The following is a 27,788-nucleotide window of genomic DNA, read 5'->3' on the forward strand; positions in this document are numbered from 1 at the left end:
AAGACCAATCGATAATGATGTTTCGTAATTACCATAAGATGAGACCATTGCATGAGCCACTGTTTAGAGACAATGTCTATTTAGAAACTGTCTCACTGAATATGGATTTCTGATGTGCAGCTTGCAACTTTTGACGACCTGATTAATATGTTCTTTATAATTTGGTTTTTAACTGGAGTATACAGTACACTCAAGTTTTGGACAGAACTAGCTTGATGAAGGTGTCACTCACCAGTCTTCAGAGTCAGGACATTATCAGTGTCGCCACCCGTTCTGTTTCCTTAAATAATGATGATTTCTCTTCTGCCAGCATTCAGGTAAATATATTCAAAATAGCTTGCAAAAATATCCGACATGTTAGCTGTTTTAGTCCAGTGTGAATCTACCTTGACTTCAAATTAAAAATACTGTATAGAATATTGCAATGGAAACAGGTATTATATACAGTAATATAAAACTGCACATGGGTACATGTATATAATGTACTGCATACAGTATAACACATAACAGCAAATATTTTTTCCTTGCAAATACTCATTTGTCGTTAGTAGGGAACTATTGTAACAAGAAAATTATCTGAGAATTTTGTTAGGGGGACTTTTTTTTTACTGGCATATATGGCAAGATTAACAATTTGCAGTACACTGTATGATTATGCTGATAATACAGCAAACTGTTGTCAGGTCAGTTTTCTATATCCAGTTAACCCCTTTAGTATGATTATGCATTTTTCAAAATGTTCATGCTATCTTCAGATGATTTTATTAGGTTAAAGTGAGTCCTCTTGTAGCACATGGGTAAAAATGAAACTCTGTCAGACCATTCCAGGTAAAAAAATGTTTACTAAGATAAACAGAAACACCTTAAGATAACAAGAATACTAAGATACTAAATATATCATCATACTGAAGGGGATAATAAAATTATTAAGGTAAGACTGCCTAATAAGGGCTGACAGCAAGATACAAGTCATCATCTTTACTAATACACACTGGGCGTATATTTGCGTACTCCGGCTCAGAATCGCTTTGCTGTGAATAACCCTGGAAGTCACGTCCAGCAGAGGTGTTACAGGAAGCAGCAGGGTGAGAAGAGTGAGTATAACACATGGAAGTAGGAGCACTGGTAACTGATTTTGCAGGCTTGTATGAGGAATTAGTGAAGTCAACTTTCCCAGCGAGTTGTTTCTCCAGAAGTATTACCTCAATGGGCTTCACCTCATTGGGTTTTACATACATGGGATCCTCTTCATCATCGTGAGAGTCACGGATTGCTTCGTGTGCATGTGTCACTGGACTGTAAGGAGTTGTGTAGGTTGGACAATCCAAGATGTTCGTGTCAGCTCCTTCCTGTCCTCTTGTTGCAGGAGTCTGATGAACTGGTCGAGGTGGAGTCACTGGTCTGCTGTTTGCTGGTCTGTCAGCTTCTTTTCTGACCACTCCATCTCCTTGTTTTCTACCAGTTTCTGGTGCCAAATTCAGGCATCGACACAACTGAAAAGAATGAAGTAATAAATAATAATAATAATAATTATAATGACACTGTAATAATGATACTAATAACTACAAAGCACTGAGACAGTGCATACCTTCGCCAATGCCATTGCAATGCCATTAATAAGGATCTGGATCCGGATATATGGAGATATTGTGTGGACTACATAGGATCCGGATCTGTCCCCAAATTTAATCAATCATTCCTTGACCCTTGGCCCACTCTTCCACAAAATTTCATTGAAATTCACTGAGAACATTTGGAGATATTACCCTAAAGTTTAATCAAATCTTTCTTGGCCCATGGCCCACCCTTCCACAAAATTTCAATGAATTTCACTCAGAACTTTTGGAGATATTGTGCAGAATACTCTGGACCCATATCCAGATCTGCCCCCAATTTTATCAATTCCTTCTTGGCCTATGGCCCATCCTTGCACAAAATTTCACTGAAATTCTTTGAGAACTTTTGAAGATATCATGTGAACAAACAGACAATCATAGCTGAATACATAACCATCTCCAACTTTGTTGGTAGAGGTAATAATAATAATCTATCTATCTACTGCCAGACACCTTAATCCTGAAAGAGGTGGACACAAACAAACTGCCTCCATGTCACGTGGTCTACCGTCATTTCTTTCACTGAAATTCATTGAGAACTTTTGGAGATATCATGTGAACAAACACAAACAGACAAACATAGCTGAATACATAACCGTCTCCAACTTTGTTGGTAGAGGTAATAATAATAATCTATCTACTGCCACACACCTTAATCCTGAAAGAGGTGGACACAAACAAATCGCCTCCATGTCACCTGGTCTCCCGTCATTTCGCTGCCCTGCTCCCAGCTCACACCCCTCTCTCATATACATCTCCACTCTATCCCTCCATCTCATCCTCAGCCTCCTCTACCCTCTTCCCCCCACTCCATCTCACTCACATACACTCTACTCATTTGTCTCTCACTCTCCATCCTCTCCACATGGCCAAACCACCTCAATGTGTTTCTCCTAATGCTTTCTATCACATCCACATCCACACCACAATGCTCCGTCAGTTCCTCATTTGTCAGGCTGTCTCTCCATGTAACTCCACATGCTCCTCTCAGGTAACTCATTTCCACTGCTCTCACTCTTGACTTATGTCCTCCCAATAAGGTCCAAGCTTCACTTCCATGTTAGACTTGGTATCACAATACTGTCATGCAGTGACTTTTTTACTTCCAAGCTCACTTCCCTGTTCCTTATTACTGCTTTCAAAGAACCAGCAACCTTTCTTCCTTGTTGTACCCTTTCAAGCACTTCACCCACCAAACTTCCATCCTTACCCATCACACTACCTAAGCACTTAAATCCACTCACGTTTTCCATTTCCTCCTCACCCAACCTCACTGTACATCCAGTGACTCCATGTCTCTCAATGATAATAATAATAATCAATCTATCTATCTATTGCCAGACGCCTCAATCCCGTACGGGGTGGCCACAAACAAATTACCTCCACGTCGCCCTGTCCCCAGCCATTTCATTGCCCTGCTCCCAACTCACATCCCCCTCTCTCATTTACATCTCCACTCCATCCCTCCATCTCATCCTCGGGCTACCCATCCCTCTCCCCCCCCTCCACCTCACTCACATACACTCTCCTCGTCAGTCTCTCACCCTTCATCCTCTCCCCATGGCCAAACCACCTCAGTGTGTTCCTCTTAACGTTTCCAATCACATCCACATCCACACCACAACGCTCCTTTATATCCTCATTTGTCAGAATGTCTCTCCATGTGACTCTACAGGCTCCTCTTAAATAACTCATTTCCACTGCTCTCACTCCTGACTTGTGTCCTTCCAACAACGTCCAAGCTTCACTTCCATACATTAGAGTTGGTATCATAATACTATCATGTAGTAACTTTTTCACTTCCATGCTCACTTCCCTGTTTCTTATCACTGCTTTCAAGCAACCAGCAATCTTTCTTCCCTGCTGTACCCTTTCAAGTACTTCACCCTCCAAACTTCCATCCTTACTCATCGCACTACCCAAGTACTTGAACGTACTCACATTTTCCATTTCCTTACCATCCAACCTCACTGTCCATTCACTGACTTTACCTCTCTCAAAGACCATCACTTAACTCTTCCCTACATTCACCTTTAGAGTCCATTTCTAACACACTCTCCCAAACTCATCCACCAAGCCTTGCAGCTCCCCTTCATCTTCAATCAACAACACAGTATCATCTGCAAACAACAGTACAGGGAGTTTCCAAACACAATCCTCTCTCACCAGGGCCACTCCAACATCCACTGCCCTACCTTGTACCTCTTTTATTACCCCATCCATGTACAGATTGAACAACCATGGTGACATGACACATCCCTGTTTCAACCCAACCTTCAAAGAGAAAAATTCATTCAGTTCACCATCCACACGCACTGCAGCCTTAGCACCATCGTACATTCTCTTCACAGCATTCAACAACTTCCAACCTACTCCATACACTCTTAATACTTTCCACAATCCTTGTCTATCCACCCTGTCATATGCTTTCTCCAAATCCATGAAAGCCACGTACTACTTCTTTCCCTTCTCTAGAAACTTTTCCACTAAAGATCTAAAAATGAATATCTGATCTACACAACCTCTTCCCTTCCTAAAGCCTCCCTGTTCTTCTCCAACTAATTCCTCTGTTTCTTCCCTAACTCTGTCAATAAGTATCCTACCATACGCTTTTCCTATTACACTAAGAAAACAAATGCCCCTATGATTACCACACACTTCTTTTTCCTCTTTTCCTTTGTACAAAGGAATAATTATACCTGACTTCCAATCCTCCGGGACTCTACCTTCCTCCCAGGCCAATCTGCACATCTTCCACAATCATTCTACTACTATCTCTCCCCCATGCTTCAGCATTTCACCACACACTCCATTCAATTCCAGGGGCTTTCCCCAATTTGACTTTCTTCATTGCTTCAACAACTATCCTACTGATTTCCTCCTGTCTTCTCACCTCCCTCCTTCTCCCAGCCATTCCCCAGCCACTTATACTCGCATTACTTCCATCCTCTATGTTCAACAATTCCTTAAAGTGTTCTCTCCATCTGCTCACTTTTTCTCCCTTCTCCACTAGTAATTTACCATTTTTATCTTTCACTCCCCTGCTAACTTCACATCCACCCTGTCTTATTCTCTTCACCTCTTTCCAGAACATTTTCTTACAGTCCCTCCACTGTACACTCAAATTCTTTCCAAATTCCTCATCCACTCTCTTCTTACTCTCTCTTACTAATCTTTTCACTTCTCTCTTCCTCTCTACATATAACTCTCTCTTCCGCCTCTCAACTTCTTCCACGCCCCTATTTCTCACCCATTCATTGTATACTTTCTTCTTTTGTGCCATAGCCTGTCACACCTCTTCATTCCACCACACAATTCCTTGCACCCCCTTCCGTCTTCTCTTCACCCCACACACCACATCACATGCTGCACATATTTCTTCTGTGCATATCCTGCACACACCTTCCACGTCCCCCATCTGCTCCAATCTATATTTACCTAATCGTTCCTCCACTTCTCTCTTATATTCTGCCTTTTTCTCATTCTCTTGTAACCTTTCCACTCTCCTTGCAATTTCTCCTTCCTCCCATCCTTCCCTTCTTCTATTTCTCCAACTTACTTGGATCGTGATTCTGGCCACCACCAAATTGTGGTCAGAAAGTCCATTCCTCCAACCTCTATAAGCTCTTGCATCCACTACACATCTTCGCATCCTTTCATCCACACACACATAATCAATCATTGCCTTCCTTTCATTCAGTTCACCACCCACCCTTCTCATCACTTGCCATGTATACCTGTGGATCATTTTGTGCCTGAAGAGGGTATTGGCTATCACCAACCCCCTACCGGCACAAATGTCCACTAACACACTGTCATTCTCATCTATCTCAGCAAGCACACCCCACTCACCAACTATTCCATCCACCTTCACATTCCCTACTTTACCATTCATATCACCAATCAAGAACACTCTCTCATTCCTTCCAAACTTTTCCATGCACACTTCCACATTTGTCCAGAACTCTTCTCTCACTCTGATCGCACGATCTTGTGTTGGTGCATACACGCACACAATAATAATAATAATAATAATAATAATAATAATAATAATAATCCATCCATCCATCATACACTCCTAGGTAACACCATGAGGAGCGTAGGAGCCTGGGGCTAGGCAGTTGGTCCTGACATTTAGGATGAGAGTGACCGGCCTCACTCATCCTGAGTGGCATTACATGAGCAATAAACCCCAACCATCCCTTAGATACAAACCTTCACCGGCTGAATCTGACTGGAGCGCAATAATTACCCACTAAACCACCAGGTGCCAAAATTTGGGTATATGGTTACCACCCAGCATAATAAATGGTTTCCTGGTGTACAGGAAGCCATTTGGCTTGTCACTCAGTGTAGAGTCACCCTCAGGCAGAAGGAAGAGGAATGACTGAAGGAAAGAAAGACAGAAGAGGATTGAAGAAAACAAGGATGGAGGAGAGGAAAGGACAGACACTCAAGAGCAGCACTACATCAAGTGAGTGGATTGTAAGCACCCCCACCTACCATAAATAATAATAATTATTATTATTATTATTATTATTATTATTATTATAAAAATAACATCAATAACAACAAAAACAATAACAACAATACTGTAATAATATTAATAACTAAAACACCATAAATTCAAGAACAATAATTTTGATAAAAACTTCCCACAGTACTTCCCTACTACAAGCTGAGCTATAAAGGGGCTTTGGGTCATCACATTCATTAAGTCCACCAAGTTTGGTGGCTTCAGCTTTAATCCTTCATGGAAAATTAGGTGGGATCCAAAATATATGGAAAAATCTGAATTTTTTACCCCAGGCAATCTCAGAGAATAAACTGATTAGAACCATACTCCTTCCTGCAGTGCATCTGCCTTAAGGCTATATTGTAGTAATATTTCATTATCCATTCTAAGTTATTCTTGAGATAGCATGGCTGACTCACTTTTCTGTGTTCCAGATAATATTTAGAGATCTGGTTGACAAATTGCCACCATATTTGGCCAAAAGATGTCGATAGCTATATGGCTAAGATAACCAAATTTGAAGGCTCTAGCCCAAATAGCCTTTGGCGCATCACAGTTTTAAAATTAGTCAGAATAATAATAATATTGACATGAATAATAAAACTTCCCACAGGGATGTAGGAACTGTCCCACATTGTCACAGACTCTAACAGCAGTAGTACAGTATAGGATGGACATCACCCAGTGATGTTGTAGGGTCTGCCTTTCAATGTACAGTACACAAGATCAGCTCTGGCATAATAACACAAGCTTCGCACCTTCTCTGTCTTTATTTACCAAGTAATTACACTGTATGCTTGCTAACCCACTTCACAGATTTGACAAGTACCGTAGCTACACTAAGTTCACAAGGCCACAAGTCAAACTGAATTGAACTGAACTGAAAAAAACTCCTCTAGTCTCTCCCCCATCCTTTTATAACATTCCCTGCATTCTAGGACATTCTGGTATCTGCTCCTAACAACAACAGTTCCTCATAGACAATCACAAAATTCCAGTGCCTTCCCACATTATGTATCACTCCAAACTCTTTAGCATACAAACTGAAATCAAATTACATAATTCAACAATCACATAAATAAAATATTACAAAGAAAAATAGAATAAAAATTATTGCATAATTTTACAAAATACCTCTGTTCACAACAGCAGGCTAACTTGCAACTCAGACTTATAACAGAAAATGCAAGATTTGTCGGAAATACTTCACCACTACCTAAGAGGAAAATTCCGCTTCTCAACATTACCCCCTCCCTAGTCCATTTGTTGTTCCAAAAAAACAGCACAATATATACAAATACTGTGAAATCCATACTCCAAACTAAACTTTTAATTATACACAAAATAGTCCTTCCACTTATCAGGTCTTCTGTGCTGCTTCCAACAATGTCCCTGCTCCTCCAGACAGTCCATTGCTCCTGGAATGACTCAGTCCTCTTCCTGATTCGCTTCTTCCCTTGGGAAACTGCCACCATCCTCTTGTGCTTCAGCTCCTTCGTGCTCCTCAACATCATCAGCTAAAAGTGTGCATAATTCCTTGGGGACATCCCGCTGTACTGTCCTGGCCCATGGTGCTGCCACGGACGATTTACTGTACCATCTTCGGGTGAGACCTCCTTCCTTCCCGAATCAGGTATGTTACGTCTGACAGGTGGTCTATCAGTGTACGGCCCATCCCACAGGCTCTGCAGTTTTGGTGACTGTCCCTTCTTCCACTGAGGATTGTAAAGCCAAACACTGTCACCATCCTTGAAGCTCATCTCACTTGCCTTGGCATCACAGGCTACTTGCGCTTCATCACTTCGTCTGAAAACTTCAAAGCTTCTTGAACTTGATGTACCTCAGCCAGTCTTTCCTAAAGATACTTCACATAGCTGGAGGTGTCTGTAGGCAGCTCTTCATCAGGTGGCCTTTCCATTAAGAGATCAACTGGCAATTGTAACTTGTGGCCCAACATCAGTTTTGCAGGGGTGCAGCTGAGAGACTCGTGGGATACAGAACGATATGCCATCAGCAACGCAGGTAATTTCTGGTCCCATTCCATCTATCCCTCCTCACAGATGGCCAGTTCTTGTCCAAGGGTCCAACTGAACTTCTCCACCATCTCATCTGATTGTGGCCTTTGTGGGGTCATCCTGGTCTTCTTGATCCCCAGCAACTTGCAGCACTCACAGAACGCAGCAGACTCAAAGTTTCTACCCAGGTCTGAAAGTAACTCTTGTGACATCCCAAAATGACAGAAAAACTGGTCAACCAATACCTGAGCAACAGTTGCAGCTTCCTGATTGGGGATGGCATAGGCTTCTTGCCACTTTGTGAAGTAGTCCATGGCAACACATATTTACCAGTTTCCTCTTACAGTGAGTGGCAGAGGTCCAGCAAGGTTCATCGTGACTCTTTCCATTGGTGCACCCACTTGGTACAGCTAAAGAGGGGTGCAACCATGTTTCTTGGGTCCCTTCTTTGCACAGCTTACATCACAGGCCCAACATCACTCTTTGACATCCTAACGCATGCCAGTCCAGTAGAATCTCTGATGCAGCCAACTCAGAGTTTTCTTCACTCCCAGATGCCCTTTAGTGATCCAGTTATGAGACCCTTCTAAGACCTCAGACTTCATTTTCTTAGGAACCACCAGTTGCCAATACTTGCTGAGGCCATCGGATATCTCCCACTGACGCTCCAATGGTCCATTGTTCAAACAAAGAAGGTTCCAGGCTGAGCCCAGAATCCTCTTCCCAAGATGGTTGCACTGTATTTCACTGCAGCCACTCTAGCACTGGCTGCAAATCTGTATCCACCATCTGCATTCTTTTCAGGTCTTCTTCAGCTGACACTGGCCCTGTCACTGCAGTATGGGTGCATTTCTTGCTTTGCTCTTCTTTCCCAGTAAACTGCTTGCAATCTGGGTCACAAGACAACGACTCAGGCTCGCAACATTGCCATGCACCCACCTGGTGCTGCACCTCACAGGTGTGCTGGTTCAGCTTCCCGTCCCAGCGTGCCAGTTGTCCTTCCAGATTCTTTAATGTCTTCAGCCACTTAAGTGCTGTATGGTCCATCCTGATGATGAAGTAGGACCCATACAAGTAGGGATGGAAAAAGTCAAGGCTCTTCATCACTGCCAGGGACTCCTTATGGGTCACACAGTAGTTCCGCCCTTTGACTAACGCAAGAGAGCCTTGGTTTAATCACGCTTGTTCTAATGCTGTCCGCAACAAGGAGAGGGCCTACAAAAGGTACCAGAGCCAACCCACCCCTGAATCACATCATCTTTACGTTTCTGCACGGAATCGTGCTAAGTCTGTTCTTCGCTCTACTAAAAATAATTTCATCCATACTAAATGCTCTCAACTCTCCAACTCGAATTCTTCCCGCTCCTTCTGGCACCTTGCCAAAAATCTTTCTAACAACTTTACCTCATCATCCTTCCCTCCTCTTTTCTACTCTGATGGTTCTGTAGCTATTTCTTCTACTGATAAAGCAGATCTCTTCGCACAGACTTTCTCTTCCAATTCCACCTTAGATGATTCCGGTGCTGTTCCTCCATCACTTCTCCCCTCTGACTTCCTCATGGCTGACATTAAAATTTCTTCAGTTGATGTATTTTCTGCCATCACTGGCCTCAGTACTAACAAGGCATATGGGCCTGATGGGGTCCCTCCTGTTGTTCTCAAGAACTGTGCTTCTGTGCTTACACCCTGCCTAGGCAAACTCTTTCGCCTTTGTCTGTCAACTTGTACCTTTCCTTCTTGCTGGAAGTTTGCTCTCATTCAGCCAGTCCCAAAGAAGGGTGACCACTCCCAACCCTCCAACTATCATCCAATTGCTTTAACGTCCTGTATTTCAAAAGTTTTCGAGTCAATTCTTAATAGAAAAATTTTAAGGCCTCTTTCCTATCACAACCTTCTTTCCGATCGTCAGTATGGGTTCCGTCAGGGACGCTCCACTGGCGATCTTCTCACCTACCTTTCAGACTCCTGGTCATCCTCCTTTCGGGACTTCGGCGAAAGCTTTGCCATTGCACTTGACATCTCAAAGGCTTTCGATCGAGTCTGGCATAAATCTTTAATTTCCAAACTGCCCTCCTACGGTTTCTATCCTTCTATCTGTGCCTTCATCGCTAGCTTCCTTTCTGGTCGTTCCATAGCCACTGTTGTAGACGGCCATCGTTCTTCTTCTAGATCTATCAACAGTGGTGTTCCTCAGGGCTCTGTCCTGTCACCAACTCTCTTCCTTTTATTCATTAATGATCTTCTAAGCTGTACATCTAACCCTATCCACTCATATGCTGATGACTCCACCCTTCACCTTTCCATTCGGTTCCCGCAACGTCCATCTCAACAGTTACTTCAAGAAACAAGGGATGAGGCTATGGCACACCTAATGTCTGACTTGGCTCGTATCTCTGACTGGGGTAAAAATAATATGGTTGTCTTTAATGCATCTAAGACTCAGTTCTTACACCTATCAACCCTACAAAATCTTCCACAGGTATACCCATTAATGTTTAATAATATTCAGCTTAATCCTGCATCATCCTTGAACATGCTTGGGGTTTCATTTACTCGGGACTTATCTTGGAAAGATCATATTACATCTCTTGTAAAATCTGCTTCCAAAAGATTGGGTGTGCTAAGCCGACTCCGCTCTTTCTTTACCCCTGCACAATTGTTGTCTCTATACAGGGGTTTTATCCGCCCCTGTGTGGAGTACAACTCTCATGTGTGGGGAGGCTCCCCACACACAGCTCTTCTCAATAGGGTGGAGTCAAAGGCTTTTCGTCTCATTAACTCTCCTCCTCTTACTGACTCCCTTCAACCTCTGTCTCTTCGCCGCACTGTTGCATCTTTATCTCTTTTCTATCGCTACTTTAATGGTCACTGCTCCTCTGAACTGTATGCTTGCATTCCTCCACCTCTACGACGTGCGCGTAGCACCCGTCTGGCAGCAAACTCTCATCCCTTTTCTGTCCAACTCTCTAATGCAAGAGTTAACCGTTACTCCCAGTCTTTCATTTATGCAACAGGTCAGCTCTGGAACTGTCTCCCTCTATCTGTATTTCCTGCTGCCTATGATCTCCAGTCTTTCAAACGCAGTGTGTCCAGGCATCTCAAAATGATCGGATCTTGAATTTGGCTCTCTATTGTATTTTGTTTTTCTCTTGGAGGGAACTGTTACTGCGGGCTCATGGCCTTTGATTCCTTCTTCCTCGCATAAAAAAAAAAAAAAAAAAAAAGGGGGTAGGGGGGTTTTTCAAGAATACTCCCTCAGTATCCCTGCTTGTCGTAAAAAGCGGCTAAAAAGGTTGGCGGAGGGTTAGTGCCCCTCCCTGGAAAACAACTAACTGGAAAGACAAACAATAAGCCTCGGACAAGGACTGACTGAAAGATGACGACCAAGGAACGGACAAAGGACATGGTAATTGGAACTTGGAATGTAAGGGGAGCGAATGATGAGGTGAAAGAGAGAGAGATTGTCCAGGTCCTTGAGGGTGCGAAAGTTGATGTATGCAGAATAACTGAAACGAAATGGAGAGGTGAGAGTGTGAGAGAATGGGAGTATGGATGGGGTATAGGTGCAGGAGTAGGTGAGAATGAGAGGGCAAAAGAAGGAGTATGTATAGTTGTGAGTAAAAGATGGAAGACGAGCATAAGAGAGTATGGATCACTTGGGTCAAGGATTGTGTGGGTAAGATTGAAAGTTGGAATACAAATGTGGGCGATTGTGTGTGTGTGTATGCACCAACCCAAGATCGTGCAAGCAGAGTGAGAGACGAGTTATGGACAAATGTGGAAGTGTGCATGGAAAAGTCTGGAAGGAATGAGAGAGTGTTTTTGATTGGTGATATGAATGGTAAAGTAGGGGATGTGAAGGTGGATGGAATAGTTGTTCAGTGGGGTGTGCCTGCTGAGACAGATGAGAATGGCAGTGTGTTAGTGGACATTTGTGCTGGGAGGGGGTTGGTGATAGCCAATACCCTCTTCAGGCACAAAATGATCCACAGGTATACATGGCGAGTGATAAGAAGGGTGGGTGGTGAACTGAATGAAAAGAAGACAATGATTGATTATGTGTGTGTGGATGAAAGGATGCAAAAATGTGTAATGGATGCAAGAGCTTATAGAGGCTGGGGGAGTGGACTTTCTGACCACTACTTGGTGGTGCCAAGAATCAAAGTCCAATTAGGATGGAGAAATAGAAGAAGGGAAGGACGGAAAGAAGGAGTATTTGTAAGGAGAGTGGAAAGGTTACAAGAGGATGAGAAAAAGGCAGAATATAAGAGAGAAGTGGAGGAACGATTGGGCAAATATGAATTGGAGCAGATGGGGGACGTGGAAGGTGTGTGCATGATATTTACAAAAGAAATATGTGCAGCATGTGATGTGGTGTGTGGGATGAAGAGATGACGGAGGGGTGTGCAAGGAACAGCATGGTGGAATAAAGAGGTGAGACAGGCTGTGGCACAAAAGAAGAAAGCATACAATGAATGGATGAGAAATAGGGGCGTGGAAGAAGTTGAGAGGTGGAAGAGAGAGTTATATGTAGAAAGAAAGAGAGAAGTGAAAAGATTAGTAAGACAGAGTAAGAAGAGAGCGGATGAGGAATTTGGAAGGAACTTGAGTGTAAAGTGGAAGGACTGTAAGAAAATGTTCTGGAAAGAGGTGAAGAGAGTAAGACAGGGTGGATGTGAAGTTAGCAGGGGAGTGAAAGATAAAAATGGTAGATTACTGGTGGACAAGGGAGAAAAAGTGAGCAGATGGAGAGAACACTTTAAGGAATTGTTGAACATAGAGGATGGAAGTAACGCAAGTATAAGTGGCTGGGGAATGGCTGGGAGGAGGAGGGAGGTGAGAAGACAGGAAGAAATCAGTAGGATAGAAGTTGTGGAAGCAATGATGAAAGTTAAATTGGGGAAAGCCCCAGGAATTGATGGAGTGTGTGGTGAAATGCTGAAGTATGGGGGAGAGATAGTAGTAGAATGATTGTGGAAGATGTGCAGATTGGCCTGCGAGGAAGGTAGAGTCCCGGAGGATTGGAAGTCAGGTATAATTATTCCTTCGTACAAAGGAAAAGGAGAAAAAGAAGTGTGTGGTAATCATAGGGGCATCTGTCTTCTTAGTATAATGGGAAAAGTGTATGGTAGGATACTTATTGACAGAGCTAGAGAAAGAACAGAGGAATTAGTTGGAGAAGAACAGGGAGGCTTTAGGAAGGGAAGAGGTTGTGTAGATCAGATATTCATTCTTAGATCTTTAGTGGAAAAGTTTCTAGAGAAGGGAAAGAAGTTGTATGCGGCTTTCATGGATTTAGAGAAAGCATATGACAAGGTGGATAGACAAGGATTGTGGAAAGTATTAAGAATATATGGAGTAGATGGGAAGTTGTTGAATGCTGTGAAGAGTATGTATGATGGTGCTAAGGCTGCAGTGTGTGTGGATGGTGAACTGAGTGAATTTTTCTCTTTGAAGGTTGGGTTGAAACAGGGATGTGTCATGTCTCCATGGTTGTTCAATCTGTACATGGATGGGGTAATAAAAGAGGTACAAGGTAGGGCAGTGAATGTTGGAGTGGCCCTGGTGAGACAGAGTTTAGTGTTTGGAAACTCCCTGTACTGTTGTTTGCAGATGATACTGTGTTGTTGAGTGAAGACGAAGGAGAGCTGCAAGGCTTGGTGGATGAGTTTGGGAGAGTGTGTAAGAAATGGAATGTAAAGGTGAATGTAGGGAAGAGTAAAGTGACGGTCTTTGAGAGAGATGAAGTCAGTGAATGTACAGCGAGGTTGGATGGTGAGGAAATGGAAAATGTGAGTACGTTTAAGTACTTGGGTAGTGTGATGAGTAAGGATGGAGGTTTGGAGGGTGAAGTGCTTGAAAGGGTACAGCAGGGAAGAAAGGTTGCTGGTTCCTTGAAAGCAGTGATAAGAAACAGGGAAGTGAGCATGGAAGTGAAAAAGTTACTACATGACAGTATTGTGATACCAACTCTAACGTATGGAAGTGAAGCTTGGACGTTGCTGGAAGGACACAAGTCAAGAGTGAGAGCAGTGGAAATGAGTTATTTAAGAGGAGCCTGTGGAGTCACATGGAGAGACAGGCTGACAAATGAGGATATAAAGGAGCGTTGTGGTGTGGATGTGATAGGAAGCGTTAGGAGGAATACACTGAGGTGGTTTGGCCATGTGGAGAGGATGGAGGGTGAAAGACTGACGAAGAGAGTGTATGTGAGTGAGGTGGAGGGGGGAAGAGGGAGGGGGAGGCTGAGGATGAGATGGAGGGATGGGGTGGAGAAGTATATGAGAGAGGGGGGTGTGAGTTGGGAGCGGGGCAGTGAAATGGCGGGGAACAGGGCGATGTGGAGGCGATTTGTTTGTGGGCACCCCGAACAGGATTGAGGCGTCTGGCAATAAAGAGATAGATAGATATTCTTTGTCATCTTTCTTCTGCGAATTGACTCCACCGATGCCATGGTCACTAGCATCACAGTCCAGAATGAATGGCTGACTCTGATCTGGGTACAGCAACACTGGAGAGCTTGCCAAATCATGCTTGAGTTCATCAAAGGCCTTCTGACTCACTGCAGTCCACATAAACTTCTGTCTCTTTCCTAACAATTTGTGCAGAGGTGCAGCTAGCTTTGCAAAGTCCTTAACAAAACACCAATAGTAGGTACACAAACCCAGGAAAATCTGTAGCTTCTTCACACAAGCTGGAACCAACCAGTTTTTCACAGCTTCCATCTTCTCCGGATCACTACGGATGCCGCCCTCGCCTACAATTAAGTAACACTTCTTCGGGTTCAGCTTGAGGTGTGCTGCTAAGATCCAGTTGAATACCTCCGACAACCTCTCCAATTCATTTTGTTCATTTCATTTCGTTTCGTTTTTGAAGGCTCCAACACGCTTGCATGCATCGGCCTTGGTCACCTGGTGGAAGCTCTCAATGTTGCTCGATCTCTGGCAGCTTGCATATTTAGTCCCTTATCTCTATAGTCACACTCAATGACCTTGTCCCAGGTCTTTTTCAGTCTACCTCTTGCTACCATACCCCTAACATTAACATTTCTCACTTTCTGCACCCATTTATCATCCCCCATCCTTTCCACACGCCTGTAGTGACCACCACCAGCATCCACTACAACCACTTCCCTTGGTGGCCCCAGAGACAACATATGTGTACTCTGGGCAACAATGGCACAGGGGACCCCTGGCTGATGTGCCATTCTTGCCCACAAGAGCAGAGCAGGTAACTCTGCAGCCATACCAGGGAAATCAGACCAGGGTGAGCATCAACATTAGTTTACCAGCACCTGGTCCGGCTCATTCAATAGTACCTCATCCAGGTAGCTCACCAGCAGCACCAGGTCCAGCTAGCCCACCAGCAGCACCAGCACCAGCTTCTCCAGCAACATCTCACCAGCACCACTGGCAGCCGTCATCACTACAGCAGCTGACAAACCCCTATACCTGCTGTAATTTTACAATTAACTCAATAAAATGCCGTTAGGTCCGATGGGTTTCCTTTCTCCCATCTCTGACTGTGTTTGCACCTTGGTCTCTGTCACTGTGGTTAAAGGAATAAGACAACCAGTGAACAGAGTACTACATGCCCAAACCATCACAATCTACCCCTCCCCATCAAAACACCAATGCACTCCAGTCCCATCCTACCTCTCAACCCTCAATGCTTCCCTTGTAAACCTAGTCTCCCCAGGCCTCACACTCAGGGATGTACTGCACATCCACCTTATCAATGCCATTTCTGTATGTATGAGCCTGCAAATATCTTCTTCCTTTACTGCCCAGGTCTCACTACCATACAGCATTACACTACTAACACATGCCACATACAAAGATCCCTTAGCACAGAGGGAGAGCCCTCTCAGTGTCAGGAGAGGTAACAGCTCCCTGAACTTCTTCCAATCAATTCCTGGTCAAAATTCCATCCAAACACAATTGTATCCCCAAGATAGATGAGAGCTATCTGCCAGTGCAGACCTTCCAGTACCTGATCCATGAAATAATCAAAAGTAGCTGGGGCAAATGGCAGCACTTTAAGCTGCCATAAACCCCTCCCAAATGAAAAGACAATTTTCTCCTTGTCCTTTTTGGTGATCTTGACCTGGTGATATCTTGCTTTCACGTCTAAGGTGGAGAATCACCTGGCACCTGACAAAGCATCCAGCATATCATCAATTCTTGGCAAGGGGTATGCATCCTTCAATGTCACCTCATTCAGGGCTTGATACTCCACACGACACCTTACTGAGCCATCCTACTTCCTTACCAGAACAACTGATGCCCACAGACTGCTGGACTTTTCCATAACTCCCTGACTTTGAAGATTCTCCATCACTCTCTCCATTTCTTGATGTAGCACTAGTGCCATCCTCCAAAGTGGCTGTTAAATCGGGTGGTGATCTCTGGTGTCGATACAATGCTTCACCAGATCTGTGCATCCCAGGTCTAGGTCTCCGGTGGAAAGGACATCAGCAAACTTCATTAGCAGCTCCCTTAACTGCAGCACTTGTGGGTCATCCAGGCACTGGCAACTCCTTGAAAACAGGGGGCAGGGTGGCACAGTAGTAGAGCGTCGGACTTGAGACTGGGGAGTCGTGAGTTCGAGCCACCCACAGTAGCTGCCATGCCGGAAGGGGTAGTGCCCTCCTGTCACCTAGCAGGGCTATATGATCTAATAAGGTCTAGCTCGGGGGAACATTTCCCTTTCCCTTTCATTGAAAACAGGTCTTGTAAGTGGTCTGGTAGAGTCCCATCTTCTTTGACTACATTTCCATTACAGGCCTTCCACTGATGCCACTCAGGGTCCACTGCCTGGCACAGTCCCATTAGCTCTCCCTTGTCGTCAATCTGCTGTGTCTCATGAGAGAAACTGGCCACCACAACTGGCACTTCGCTAGCACCTGTTTGTACCAAAGTCCTCCCCACCATCACTCTAGTGTTCCTCCTGCACCATCCATCAGGCTCCACACCCCTAGACAGCTGTCAAAAGAGCCACTCACCTTGCACTGGAGCAGTAGTTCTGGTCTTGGGGATATCACCGTAGTGCGCAGCGCCCTCACCTCCTCACCAGAACTGGTATGTCTCACTGTCGTGACAGGAACTGACTTTCCTTGGACCTTAAGCTTCATGATGCAGAAGTCCAGCTTACATCCCATGGACATCAGATGGTCCGGACCAAGAAGGCAAGGATCCTCCACGTCCGCCACAAAGACTGGAAACGTAGCCTCCTGCCCTGCCACTTCAGTCTGGACATCCAAGGGCCCCCTCAGTTCAGTGCGGTGCCCAGTTAAGCCACACAATTGCTTAGAATCTAATGACTCAGGCAGATATTGACGATGTAACATATCAGGCCTCACAAAAGTCTGCTCTGAGGCTGAATCAATCGCCAGGGAACACCTCTTGCCATCTATCCTTCTGTCTACTCCCACATTGTTAATTGCAGTTCTCTTGCATTTTCTCAGTGGTGGGGCTACTTGGGAAAAACCGGCAGGCTGTTGCCCCTTAACACCAGCCCTTACTGGGTCTCTGTTTCTTTCTTGTCTTCTACAGCCTTCTTCTTATCCACCTTTTTCTTTTGACTGACGTGTCCCACCTCACCGCAGGTCCAACACTCTTTTGTTGCCTTCGTAGATTTCCTTGCACTGATGTGTTCTTGCTCCTTCTCCCATTTGTAACAATCCTCCTTCTTGTGTCCTGACTTCCCACAGGAACCAACAACCTCCTCTGATCTTCTCCTGTTCCCTTTTCCACTTGTAGCAGTCCTCTTTCCTATGTCCTGGCTTTTCACAGTATCAGCAGCTTCCATTGAATTTCTCAGCTTCATGTACCTGCCCTTTTCTTGCCTTGAACCCTGCACCATGTCCTGCCTGCAAACTGCATGTACTGGCCTAACACAGGACTCAAATTCCAGAGCCCTGGCTAATGCTTCTTGAAATCTTGCAATTTCAACTCTGCACTATCAACAGCATCAATGAACTGGTCCCTCAAAAGAATAGCCAACACATTAGGTGCTGTTCCAAGTTATGCCTTGTGTGCCATACTCTCCATGAGCAAGCTGCTGTAGGGATCTGCCTCAAGCCCATACACTGGTATGGAATCTTTCTCTGTAAACGTCAGTCTGGTACATAGTCCTGTATCTGCACTCCAGCATTTCTGCTAGGGACTGTTAACTCTTCCTCTCCTCCACTGACACCTGGCCAAGAATCTCCATTGTGGCACCCTTGAGACTAGTGGCGAGCTGCACTGCCCTCTGCTATCATCCCAACCATTCTGATAAGCAAGTAACTCAAACTGCACACGGTAAGATTCCCAAGATTCTTTACCATCAAAATCCTGAGGCTTCTTTTTAATTGGACCCCCATTATACCCATGCATTTCACTGGGATGGGGCTTAAAAACTGGGGCATCATGATTAAATTCAGGACTCGAAACTCCTACATTCTGATTATTCAACCCTGTACTGCTATCTTCAGATGCCTGGGATTCATCAAGATTCAGCAAACACTGTCCATTTTATTCATGTGCTCCCTGTACACTAACCTGAGGCTCAGCAGTGCAAGATATCTCTACAGCCTCAATTCTCTCACTAATTGTCTTCAACTGGTCGTCTACATGCTGTCAGCACTCCATCACGTCATTGCTTACCTCATGCCTCTGCTGCTGTAGCTCAGTGTATACTTCCTCCTTCAACTGTTGCTGTTCTTCCTTCACTTTCCCCATGAAAGCTTCTAGCTGTCCCTGCATTCTCAGTTGCAACTCTTTCTGTTGCTCCTGTAATGCCTCTTGAAGCCATTCATATAATTCTTTCTCTTCTTCATTTTGTGGTACTAGCTGTTCACTTTGTGCATGTAGTTCACTGAGTTCTTTCTTAAACTCTTTCTGTTCTTCACTTTGTGCTTGTAGTCATTCACACTGTGCTTGTAATTGCTCACTGAGTTCTTTCTTGAGCTCTTTCTGTTCTTCACTTTGTGCTTGTAGTTGTTCATTAAGTTCTCTCTGCCCTCAAATTTGTGCTCGTAGATGTTCACTTTGCGCTTGTAGAAACTTTATGATTGCAGCCAAAGATGCCTCCTCCTGCTTAGTTTGGCTTCTTGTCTGTACACCTCCTGGGTCCATGTTAAAGATTTGACGACCAAAACCCTATCCCCATTGAATCCATGTCATAACCACCTCTTTGTACAATAAATCACTATGCGATGGGTTATTACTCAATATAACCCCATCATACAGTGAGGCCTGACTGCACAACAGTACTGTCCATGTATTACATTCAAATAAATACTGAGAGCTCATAATGCTCCATGATCCTTGAACTGGCCTTGCCATCATCAGGTAGTAGTAAGAACTTATGTTTCAATTCAAGCACCAGCACAGTATTTATCCAGGCAATTTTGCAGGAATGGGAGTCATGACAACCATGGTCATGCAAAGCGGAGAAGCATGAATTCAGAGCTGGTAAACACATGCACAGAGCCCATCAGAGTGCAGGTATACACATGGTAGTGGTGATGCAAGCAAGCGCGATAATGATGCCACTGAAGCCTGATGCACATTGTCCATGCAAAACTACAGTGCCTGTGCCATTTAAAAACTTAAAAATCATAAGCAAATCATTAAGTCCAGGTACAGTAGTAGCAAAATTCAAATAATGTGATTCCAAATGTGAGAATTATTGAATAACCTTCTGTCAATACTGAGCTATCAATTTTTGTCTTTATTTTGACTTTTTTCTTCTGGAGTCCTGGGTAACTAAAATAAACAACAATCCCATTTTTGACACAAATGCCTTTTTACAACTTGTTACTTATACTCATGTGGCCACAAGACTAACAGAAGAGACTTGTGTATTCAGTTTTTTTTTTTTTTTTTTTTTTTTTTTTTTTTAATACCTACTCAAATGTGTGGAAAGGTCTGCAGAATAGAAGGAACATTAAAAATGAAAAGATGTACAAAATAGTGATCATATTATGGTCATTGTTTTCACTGAGTGACAAGCCAAATGGTTTCCTGTATACCAGGAAACCATTAACAATGCTGGGTGGTAACCATATAACCAAATTATGGCGTCTGGTAGTTTAGTGAGTAATTAAGGTGCTCCAACTGGATTGAGCCTGTGCAGGTTTATATGCATGGGGTGGTTGGGGTTTGTTGCACATGTAATGCCATTCAGGGATGAATGAGGCTGGTCACTCTCATCTTAAATGTCAGGACCAACTTGCCTACCCCTGGGCTCCTACACTTCTAATGTGGCAACACAGGATCAGATGATGATGAAGATGATGTTTTCTTTACAGATTTATTTTCTTTTATTTTTAAATTCTACCAAAGTTATGCAGATATTCAGCCCCTCCCTGGAAAACAATTAACTAAAAATACGAACAAGAAGAAGCCTCAGACCAGGACTGACCAAGAGGTGACGACTAAGGACCAAACAAAGGACTTGGTACGGATAGCTTTTTTTTTCTTTTTTATGTGCTCGGCTTTGGGCATAGGCTTCACAGCCAGCTCCCAAGGCCCAGCAGTCCTCCTACACACCATACATCTCTAATGTCACCATTTCGGCGCTAACACCCACCGTCCATATTGAATACATGCTATGGCTGTCTCATACAGGACTGGAAGGTGTATTGGTGTTAGCGGGGGTATTTTTATGACATGTCGGCAGGTCTTCTGGTAGATCAGTAAAGTCTGCTTTGTATGAAATTCAAATCCCTAAACTGTTCCCTGCCCCAGCCGGGATTTGAACCTAAGTTCGGTAGGACTGCAGGCCACCTCTCTACCAATTGAGCCACTGCCTCCCCCATGGAATGTAAGAGGTAAAAATGTAAGAGGTGAAAGGAGAGATTGTACAGGTGCCTGAAGGTGCAAAAGTGGACGTATGTGGATTAACTGAAACTAAATGAGTAGGTGAGAGTGTGAAAGAATGGGAGTATGGATGGGATATATGCGTGGGAGTAGGTGAGAAAGAGAGGGCAAAAGAAGGAGTGTGTATTGTTGTGTATAACAGATGGAAGGAGAATAAAAGAGAGTATGGATCAGTTGGCTCAAAGATTGTGTGGGTAAGAGTGAAAGTTGGACTACAAATGTGGGTGACTGTTTGCATGCATGCGCCAACGAAAGATCATGCAAGCAGAGTGAGAGAAGAGTGCTGGACAAACGTGGAAGTGTGCTTGGAAAAGTTTGAAAGGAATGAGAGAGTGTCTTTGACTGGAGATATGACTGGAAAAGTAGGGAATGTGAAGGTGGATGGAGTAGTTGATGAGTGGGGTGTGCCTGCAGAGATGGATGAGAATGGCAGTGCTTTAGTGGACATTTGTGCCGGGAGGGAGGTTGGTGATAGCCAATATCCTCTTCAGGCACAAAATGATCCATAGATATATGTGGTGAGTGATGAGAAGGGTGGATGGTGAACTGAATGATCAGAAGGCAATGACTGATTATGTGTGTGTGGATGAAAGGATGAGAAGGTGTGCGATGGATGCAAGAGTATATAGAGGTTGGGGGAGTGGACTTTCGGACCACCACTTGGTGGTGGTCAGGATCAAAGTCCAAACAAACTGGAGAAATAGAAGAAGGGAAGGACATGAGGAAGAAGTTCTTACAAGAAGGGTAGAAAAGTTACAAGAGGGTGGAAAAAAGGCAGAATACAAGAGGGAACTGGAGGAGCAATTGCGTAATTATACAGTAGATTGGAGTAGATGGGGGATGTGGAAGGTGTGTGCAAGAGATTCACAGAAGAAATATGTGCAGCATGTGAGGTGGTGTGTGGGATGAAGAGAAGACAAAAAGGGATGCAGGGAACAACATGGTGGACTGAAGACATCAAAGAAGCTGTGGCACAAAAGAGGAAAGCATATAATGAATGGATGAGAAACAGGGGCGTCGAAGAAGTTGAGAGACGGAAGACAGAGTTAAATGTAGGGAGGACAAGAGAGGTGAAAAAATTAGTATGAGAGAGTAAGAAGAGAGTGGATGAGGAATTTGGAAGGAACTTGAGTGTAAAGTAGAGGGAATGTAAGAAAATGTTCTGGAAAGAGGATAAGAGAGGTAGACATGGTGCCAAAGAAGTTAGTTGGGGAGTGAAAGATGAAAATGTTAGATTACTAGTGAAGAGGGGAGAAAAGTGAGCAGATGGGGAGAACACTTTAATGAACTGTTGAACATAGAGAATGAAAGTAATGTAAGTATAAGTGGCTGGGGAATGGCTGGGAGAAGGAGGGATGTAAGAAGAGAGGAAGAAATCAGTAGCATGGAAGTTGTGGAAGCAATGAAGAAAGTTAAAATCGGGAAAGCCCCAGGAATTGATGGAGTGTGTGGTGAAATGCTGAAGCATGGGGGAGAGATGGTAACAGAATGGATGTGGAAGATGTGCAGATTGGCCTGGGAGGAAGGTAGAGTTCCGGAGGATTGGAAGTCAAGTATAATTGTTCCCCTGTACAAAGGAAAAGGGGAAAAAGATGAGTGTGGTAATCATAGGGGCATTTGCCTTCTAAGTGTAATAGGAAAAGTATATGGTAGGATACTTATTAACAGAGTTAGGGAAATAACAGAGGAATTAGTTGGAGAAGAACAGGGAGGTTTTAGGAAGGGAAGAGGTTGTGTAGATTAGATATTCATTCTTAGATCTTTAGTGGAAAAGTTTCAAGAAAAGGGAAAGAAGTTGTATGCAGCCTTCATGGATTTGGAGAAAGCATGTGACAGAGTGGACAGAAAAGGATTGTGGAAAGTATTAAGAATATATGGAGTAGGTGGGAAGTTGTTGAAGGCCGTGAACAGTATGTTTGAGGGTGCTAAGACTGCAGTGCGTGTGGATAGTGAACTGAGTGAATTTTTCTATTTGAAGGTTGGATTGAAACAAAGATGTGTCATGTCTCCATGGTTGTTCAATCCTTATATGGATGGGGTTATTAAAGAGATACAAGGTAGGGTAGTGGATGCTGGAGTGGCCCTAGAGAGAGAGGGCAGTGTTTGGAAACTCCCTGTACTGTTGTTTGCAGATGATACTGTGTTGTTAAGTGAAAACGAAGGGGAGCTGCAAGGCTTGGTGGATGAGTTTGGGAGAGTGTGTAAGAAACGGAATCTAAAGGTGAATGTAGGGAAGAGTAAAGTGATGGTCTTCGAAAGAAGTGATGTCAGTGAATGTGCAGTGAGATTGGATGGTGAGGAAATGGAAAATGTGAGTGCGTTTAAGTACTTGGGTAGTGTATTGAGCAAGGATGGAAGTTTAGAGGGTGAAGATCTTGAAAGGGTGCAGCAGGGAAGAAAGGTTGCTGGTTCCTTGAAAGCAGTGATAAGAAACAGGGAAGTGAGCATGGTAGTGAAAAAGCTATTACATGACAGTATTGTGATACCAACTCTAACATATGGAAGTGAAGTTTGGACCTTGTTGGAGGGACACAAGTCAAGAGTGAGTGCAGTGGAAATGAGTTATCTGAGAGGAGCCTGTGGAGTCACATGGAGAGGCAGGCTGACAAATGAGGAAGTGAAGGAACAGTATGGTGTGGATGTGGATGTGATAGGAAGCGTTAGGAGAAACACATTAAGGTGGTTTGGCCATGTGGAGAGGATGGAGAGTGAGGGGCTGATGAGGAGAGTGTATGTGAGTGAGGTGGAGGGGGGGTGAGAGGGAGGGGGAGGCCAAGGATGTCATGGAGGGATGGAGTGGAGAGGTATATGAGAGAGGGAGGTGTTAGCTGGGAGCAGGGCAGTGAAATGGCAGGGGACAGAGTGACATGGAGGCAATTTGTCTGTGGCCACCCCTGACGGGATTAAGGCATTTGGCAATAGATAGATGATAGAGATAGATGATTGCAATTTTTTTTTTTTTTTTTTTCCAAACTGTTTGGCATTAACTGCACTAACAATATGCTGAAAAAAATTTGATAAATGTCTGTGGAAGAACTATAGACCTATAATTAAAAAAATATATCAATGCATTTTAAGTTGCAAAAGTTTTATATCATGTTACAGGTAGTGGTTTAATGATCTTTGTAAGTGTCTAGGTGCATGCTAAAGGTCCCACATGAGAAAACAAATATGGGAAATTTTAAAGGTATTCACCACGTAGATTTGGGTGGTGCCGTATTGATCAATGCCACCTGCGCTCTCGGCTCTGTAAACAATGTATTAATTGATCCCACTGGCAGCAAAGGGATTAATGAAGGTGTTTAGCAGTATAACACATATTTACCATACCTGTACACATCTGAACTGTGGATACAGTAGTAGAAAAATCACAATGAAGCAGACTAATGCGATTATCACAGTCACTACTAGGGCTGCAATCAGGCCATTCACATGTACTGCTGAGGAATAAAAGAGTAACTATGCTTAATTTTAGTGGTTTCCAAAGTAATCTTAATGTTTCTACTAATGTCATTATGGTACAAAAAATTGGAGGCATCCTAAAGAGAGGCATCAGGCTAGTTATGACCACACAGGTATTAAAAGTGGTGACTGGGGGTTAAGTACTGACTCTGAGAGTTGCAGAGTGGATGCATTACCACTTGTATCCCATTATAATGCTTCACAGAATGTGACAACTTTTCCCTGAAGTCACTGAAGATTTGTCCATACTTGAAAAAGATTGCTGAGGCTTCAGAACTCTCACAGGTAGGTCTTGTGCGCTGCCAGTTTCATGTGGCTCTGCATCATATTTGAGTGTACGCATTTTTGTATATTTAGCATTCCCCTGCTTATTTTTTGCCAGAACTGACCAAACTGCAAGCAGATATTTTTGATGGCCCTCAAATCAGGGAGGCTATTAAAGATGCTCAATCTGACGAAAGTGTGGAAGACAATGAGACGTACACATTCAAGTCCACTGTCAAGAGCTTCCTGGGCAACCACTGAAGTCCAGAGTACAAACGTGCTGTCAAGGATCTTATGCAGAGCTTCCAGACTCTTAGTGCATGCCTGTTCATAAAGATACATTTTGTCAGCTCGCATTTAGACTACTTTCCCAATAACTGTGGTGATGTCAAGAAGAAGCAGGGAGACTGCTTCTACCAGGATAATAAAGTGATGAAAAAGAGGCACCAGGGCCACTGGGATGTGAATACCCTGTATGCTCACAGACTACTGCTGATGCCTCAAAAGAAATTCCATGTGTGGAACACAGACAAAAGTCTTTGAGAATGTCCTTTCTTCCACAATAACTGAACTTGTGTACCATTTTTTATATACTCTGTTCATTTATGGTCATTGTAAGTCTCATTTGAAAAAAATAAACAAGCTAATTTCATAGCTATTACTTTCAAACTATCTATTTGTTAGTAATTGTGATAGTATGAAAACATGCCTTGATTGATCAAAATGAGTTACATTTTTTAAATCAACATGCAAAAATTATAAAAGAACAGCACAGAAAACCCTGACCCCAGGAAAAAAAAAAAAAATCAAATGCAAACCAGTGTACAGTACTCTTCTCTGTAGCACCAACCTCATTGTTACTGAGGATGATATCATTGCCACTAACCTGGGCAATTACAGTAGTCCCCTTTTCCTTTACCAAGGTTTTCTCTACTTCTCCAGCAATTTTAACTGTTCTGGCACCCTGATAGGTCCTGGCCTTCCTGTTTCCCCTTTGGAACTTTTCAGAAGTGAGACTCGATGCCCTCAGACCAGTGAAACGCCAATCAGAAATCTCTGGGTTTCCTTGGTATCTACAAATATAATCTGTTCATATTTAACTTGCTACTTTTCTTTGCCCCCTCTCACTGTTGCCTCTGAGGCTTTCTGTTTTTTCATTTTGTGCTCTATCATTCAGATTCTCTTCCATCTCTAGTGGTGTCTGGGTGGTGGCAGATTCATCCTCTAGCAATGCAAGGGCTCTGAATCTTCTCGAGACAATCCATTTTTGGGGTTTCTTGAGCTGGGTGTTTCCCCTTCTTTTGCCTACTGTTTAACAGCCTTCAAAGCTATTATTGTCTTTGACTGGAGCCAGTACTGTACTCTCTGTGATACTGCTATCTTACCTTGAAAATGATGCCTCACCTCCTGTTACAGTGGTGGGTGGGAATCAGACCTTTTTTCTGGGTCTGCTTCAGTCTTCAGACTCCTGAGTTCACCCTTTAGTTTGCCTGTCTCCTGACCATCAGCAACTTTCTTTCTTAGGCTTCTAATTTCTTCATCATGTTTTTTTGGCATCTTCTTTATCTCTCTTACCTCTTTTGTAAGCCTTTCTTCATTCTCACAAGAGAGGTAGATGGTGGATGTTGGTGTATGCTCCTTCTTTGAAGTCAATATCCCACTTTTCTGTTTTGCATCTACAATAAGTAGCTTTTAGTTTCTGGTCACCAGCCATCTGTTTGAGATGCTCAAGGAGTTAGGTCACCAGGAAAATATACTGTTCCTGGCTTTAACTGAAATGCATTTAACTAGAGACCACCTAGATGCTGAAATTACCATTGAAAATTACACCATATTAGGGGCTGACTGACAACAGGACCAATGGGGGAGTAGCCAACTTCATCAGGGATGACATAGTATTATGCACACAGAAACTTGGATCCTTCTCCAATTGAACAACTGAGGTCCTGACTGTGCATATGAAAGAGCTAGACCTGCTAGTCATCACAGTGTACAGTCCTCCAAATAACACAGTGGATCCATTTGACAAGACTCTCACTGGCATTAGGTCTGCACTGAATAATCTCTCAACACCAACTACAGAAGTCCCTAGACTGGGTGACTTCAATTTCCCATGTAAAGGCCCCAACTGAAACTTAACAAATTAATCACTGGTCTGGCCGAGATTCAATCCTGGGCCCACGCACTTGATAGGCGCGCACGTTACCATTGAGCCAAAGAGAGGATCCCCGCTCTGCCTACAGGCAACACGGGCTTCAATACACCCCATTACATCACTCTCTTCTTCCCCTGGTAATTAATTTGGTCAGTTTCGAACACACGTGGTAGCGTAGCACACTGGAGGCCACCATTAGGGGGAACCCGCGAGCCACACAGACAGCTCACCCCCGGGATGTAAGGTTTAACATACTTTCAACACCATGGCCCTCTAAGCCCCACCTCACATCCCACATTGCTGCCAACCAATGTAAAGGCCCCATCTGAAACTTAACAAATTAATCACTGGTCTGGCCGAGATTCGATCCTGGGCCCTCGTACTTAATAGGCGTGCATGTTACCACTGAGGCAAAGAGAGGATCCCCGCTCTGCCTACGGGCAACGCGGGCTTTTATACACCCCATTACACCCATACCTCAACTGGCCAGATATGAAGGTAAATGGAGGGACTCTTGAGGTCAAACATCAAGCTGCTCAACTAATTGATTTGAGAGAAGAAACTTTCCTAACCCAAATTATCATAGGAACCACTAAGGACAAAAATATACTTAACCTAATTCTCAGCAACAGCCACAGCCTGATCTACTCATATGTGACTAATGAAACAATCATGTCTGAACACAAGTTAAACCAAGCAAATGTATGCATAAACCAACTGACACAACAAAAAAGGATATGTGACAAGTAGTGCCACAGAAGACACCCCTGGGAACCTTAATTTTTACAGTCCATACATTAACTGGGATTAAATTAAATCAGACATTCACGAGATAGACTGGCAGGCCCAATTGCACGGGAAAAATACAAATGACGCCCTGAAGACATTAAT

The 27,788-nt window shown here is 43.7% G+C and overlaps 1 protein-coding gene across 1 annotated transcript; it reads right to left on the minus strand.

Annotated features, from left to right (window-relative positions):
- Window positions 1–583: 583 nt before the first annotated feature.
- LOC145401217 (uncharacterized) lies at window positions 584–26,299 on the minus strand. Its single transcript, XM_080273533.1, has 5 exons — window positions 26,178–26,299; window positions 25,629–25,815; window positions 24,868–25,066; window positions 24,347–24,456; window positions 584–1,493 (listed from the first exon to the last, which is right to left on the minus strand). Exons 1-5 carry the CDS (start codon window positions 26,297–26,299, stop codon window positions 942–944), a joined length of 1,170 nt encoding a protein of 389 aa, XP_080129659.1. The 3' UTR covers window positions 584–941.
- Between the last annotated feature and the right edge of the window lie 1,489 nt (window positions 26,300–27,788).

The sequence above is a fragment of the Coenobita brevimanus genome, chromosome 6 (genome assembly GCF_032717465.1).
Source record: "Coenobita brevimanus isolate Jiangsu-jjx chromosome 6, ASM3271746v2, whole genome shotgun sequence".
Lineage (NCBI taxonomy): Eukaryota > Metazoa > Arthropoda > Malacostraca > Decapoda > Coenobitidae > Coenobita > Coenobita brevimanus.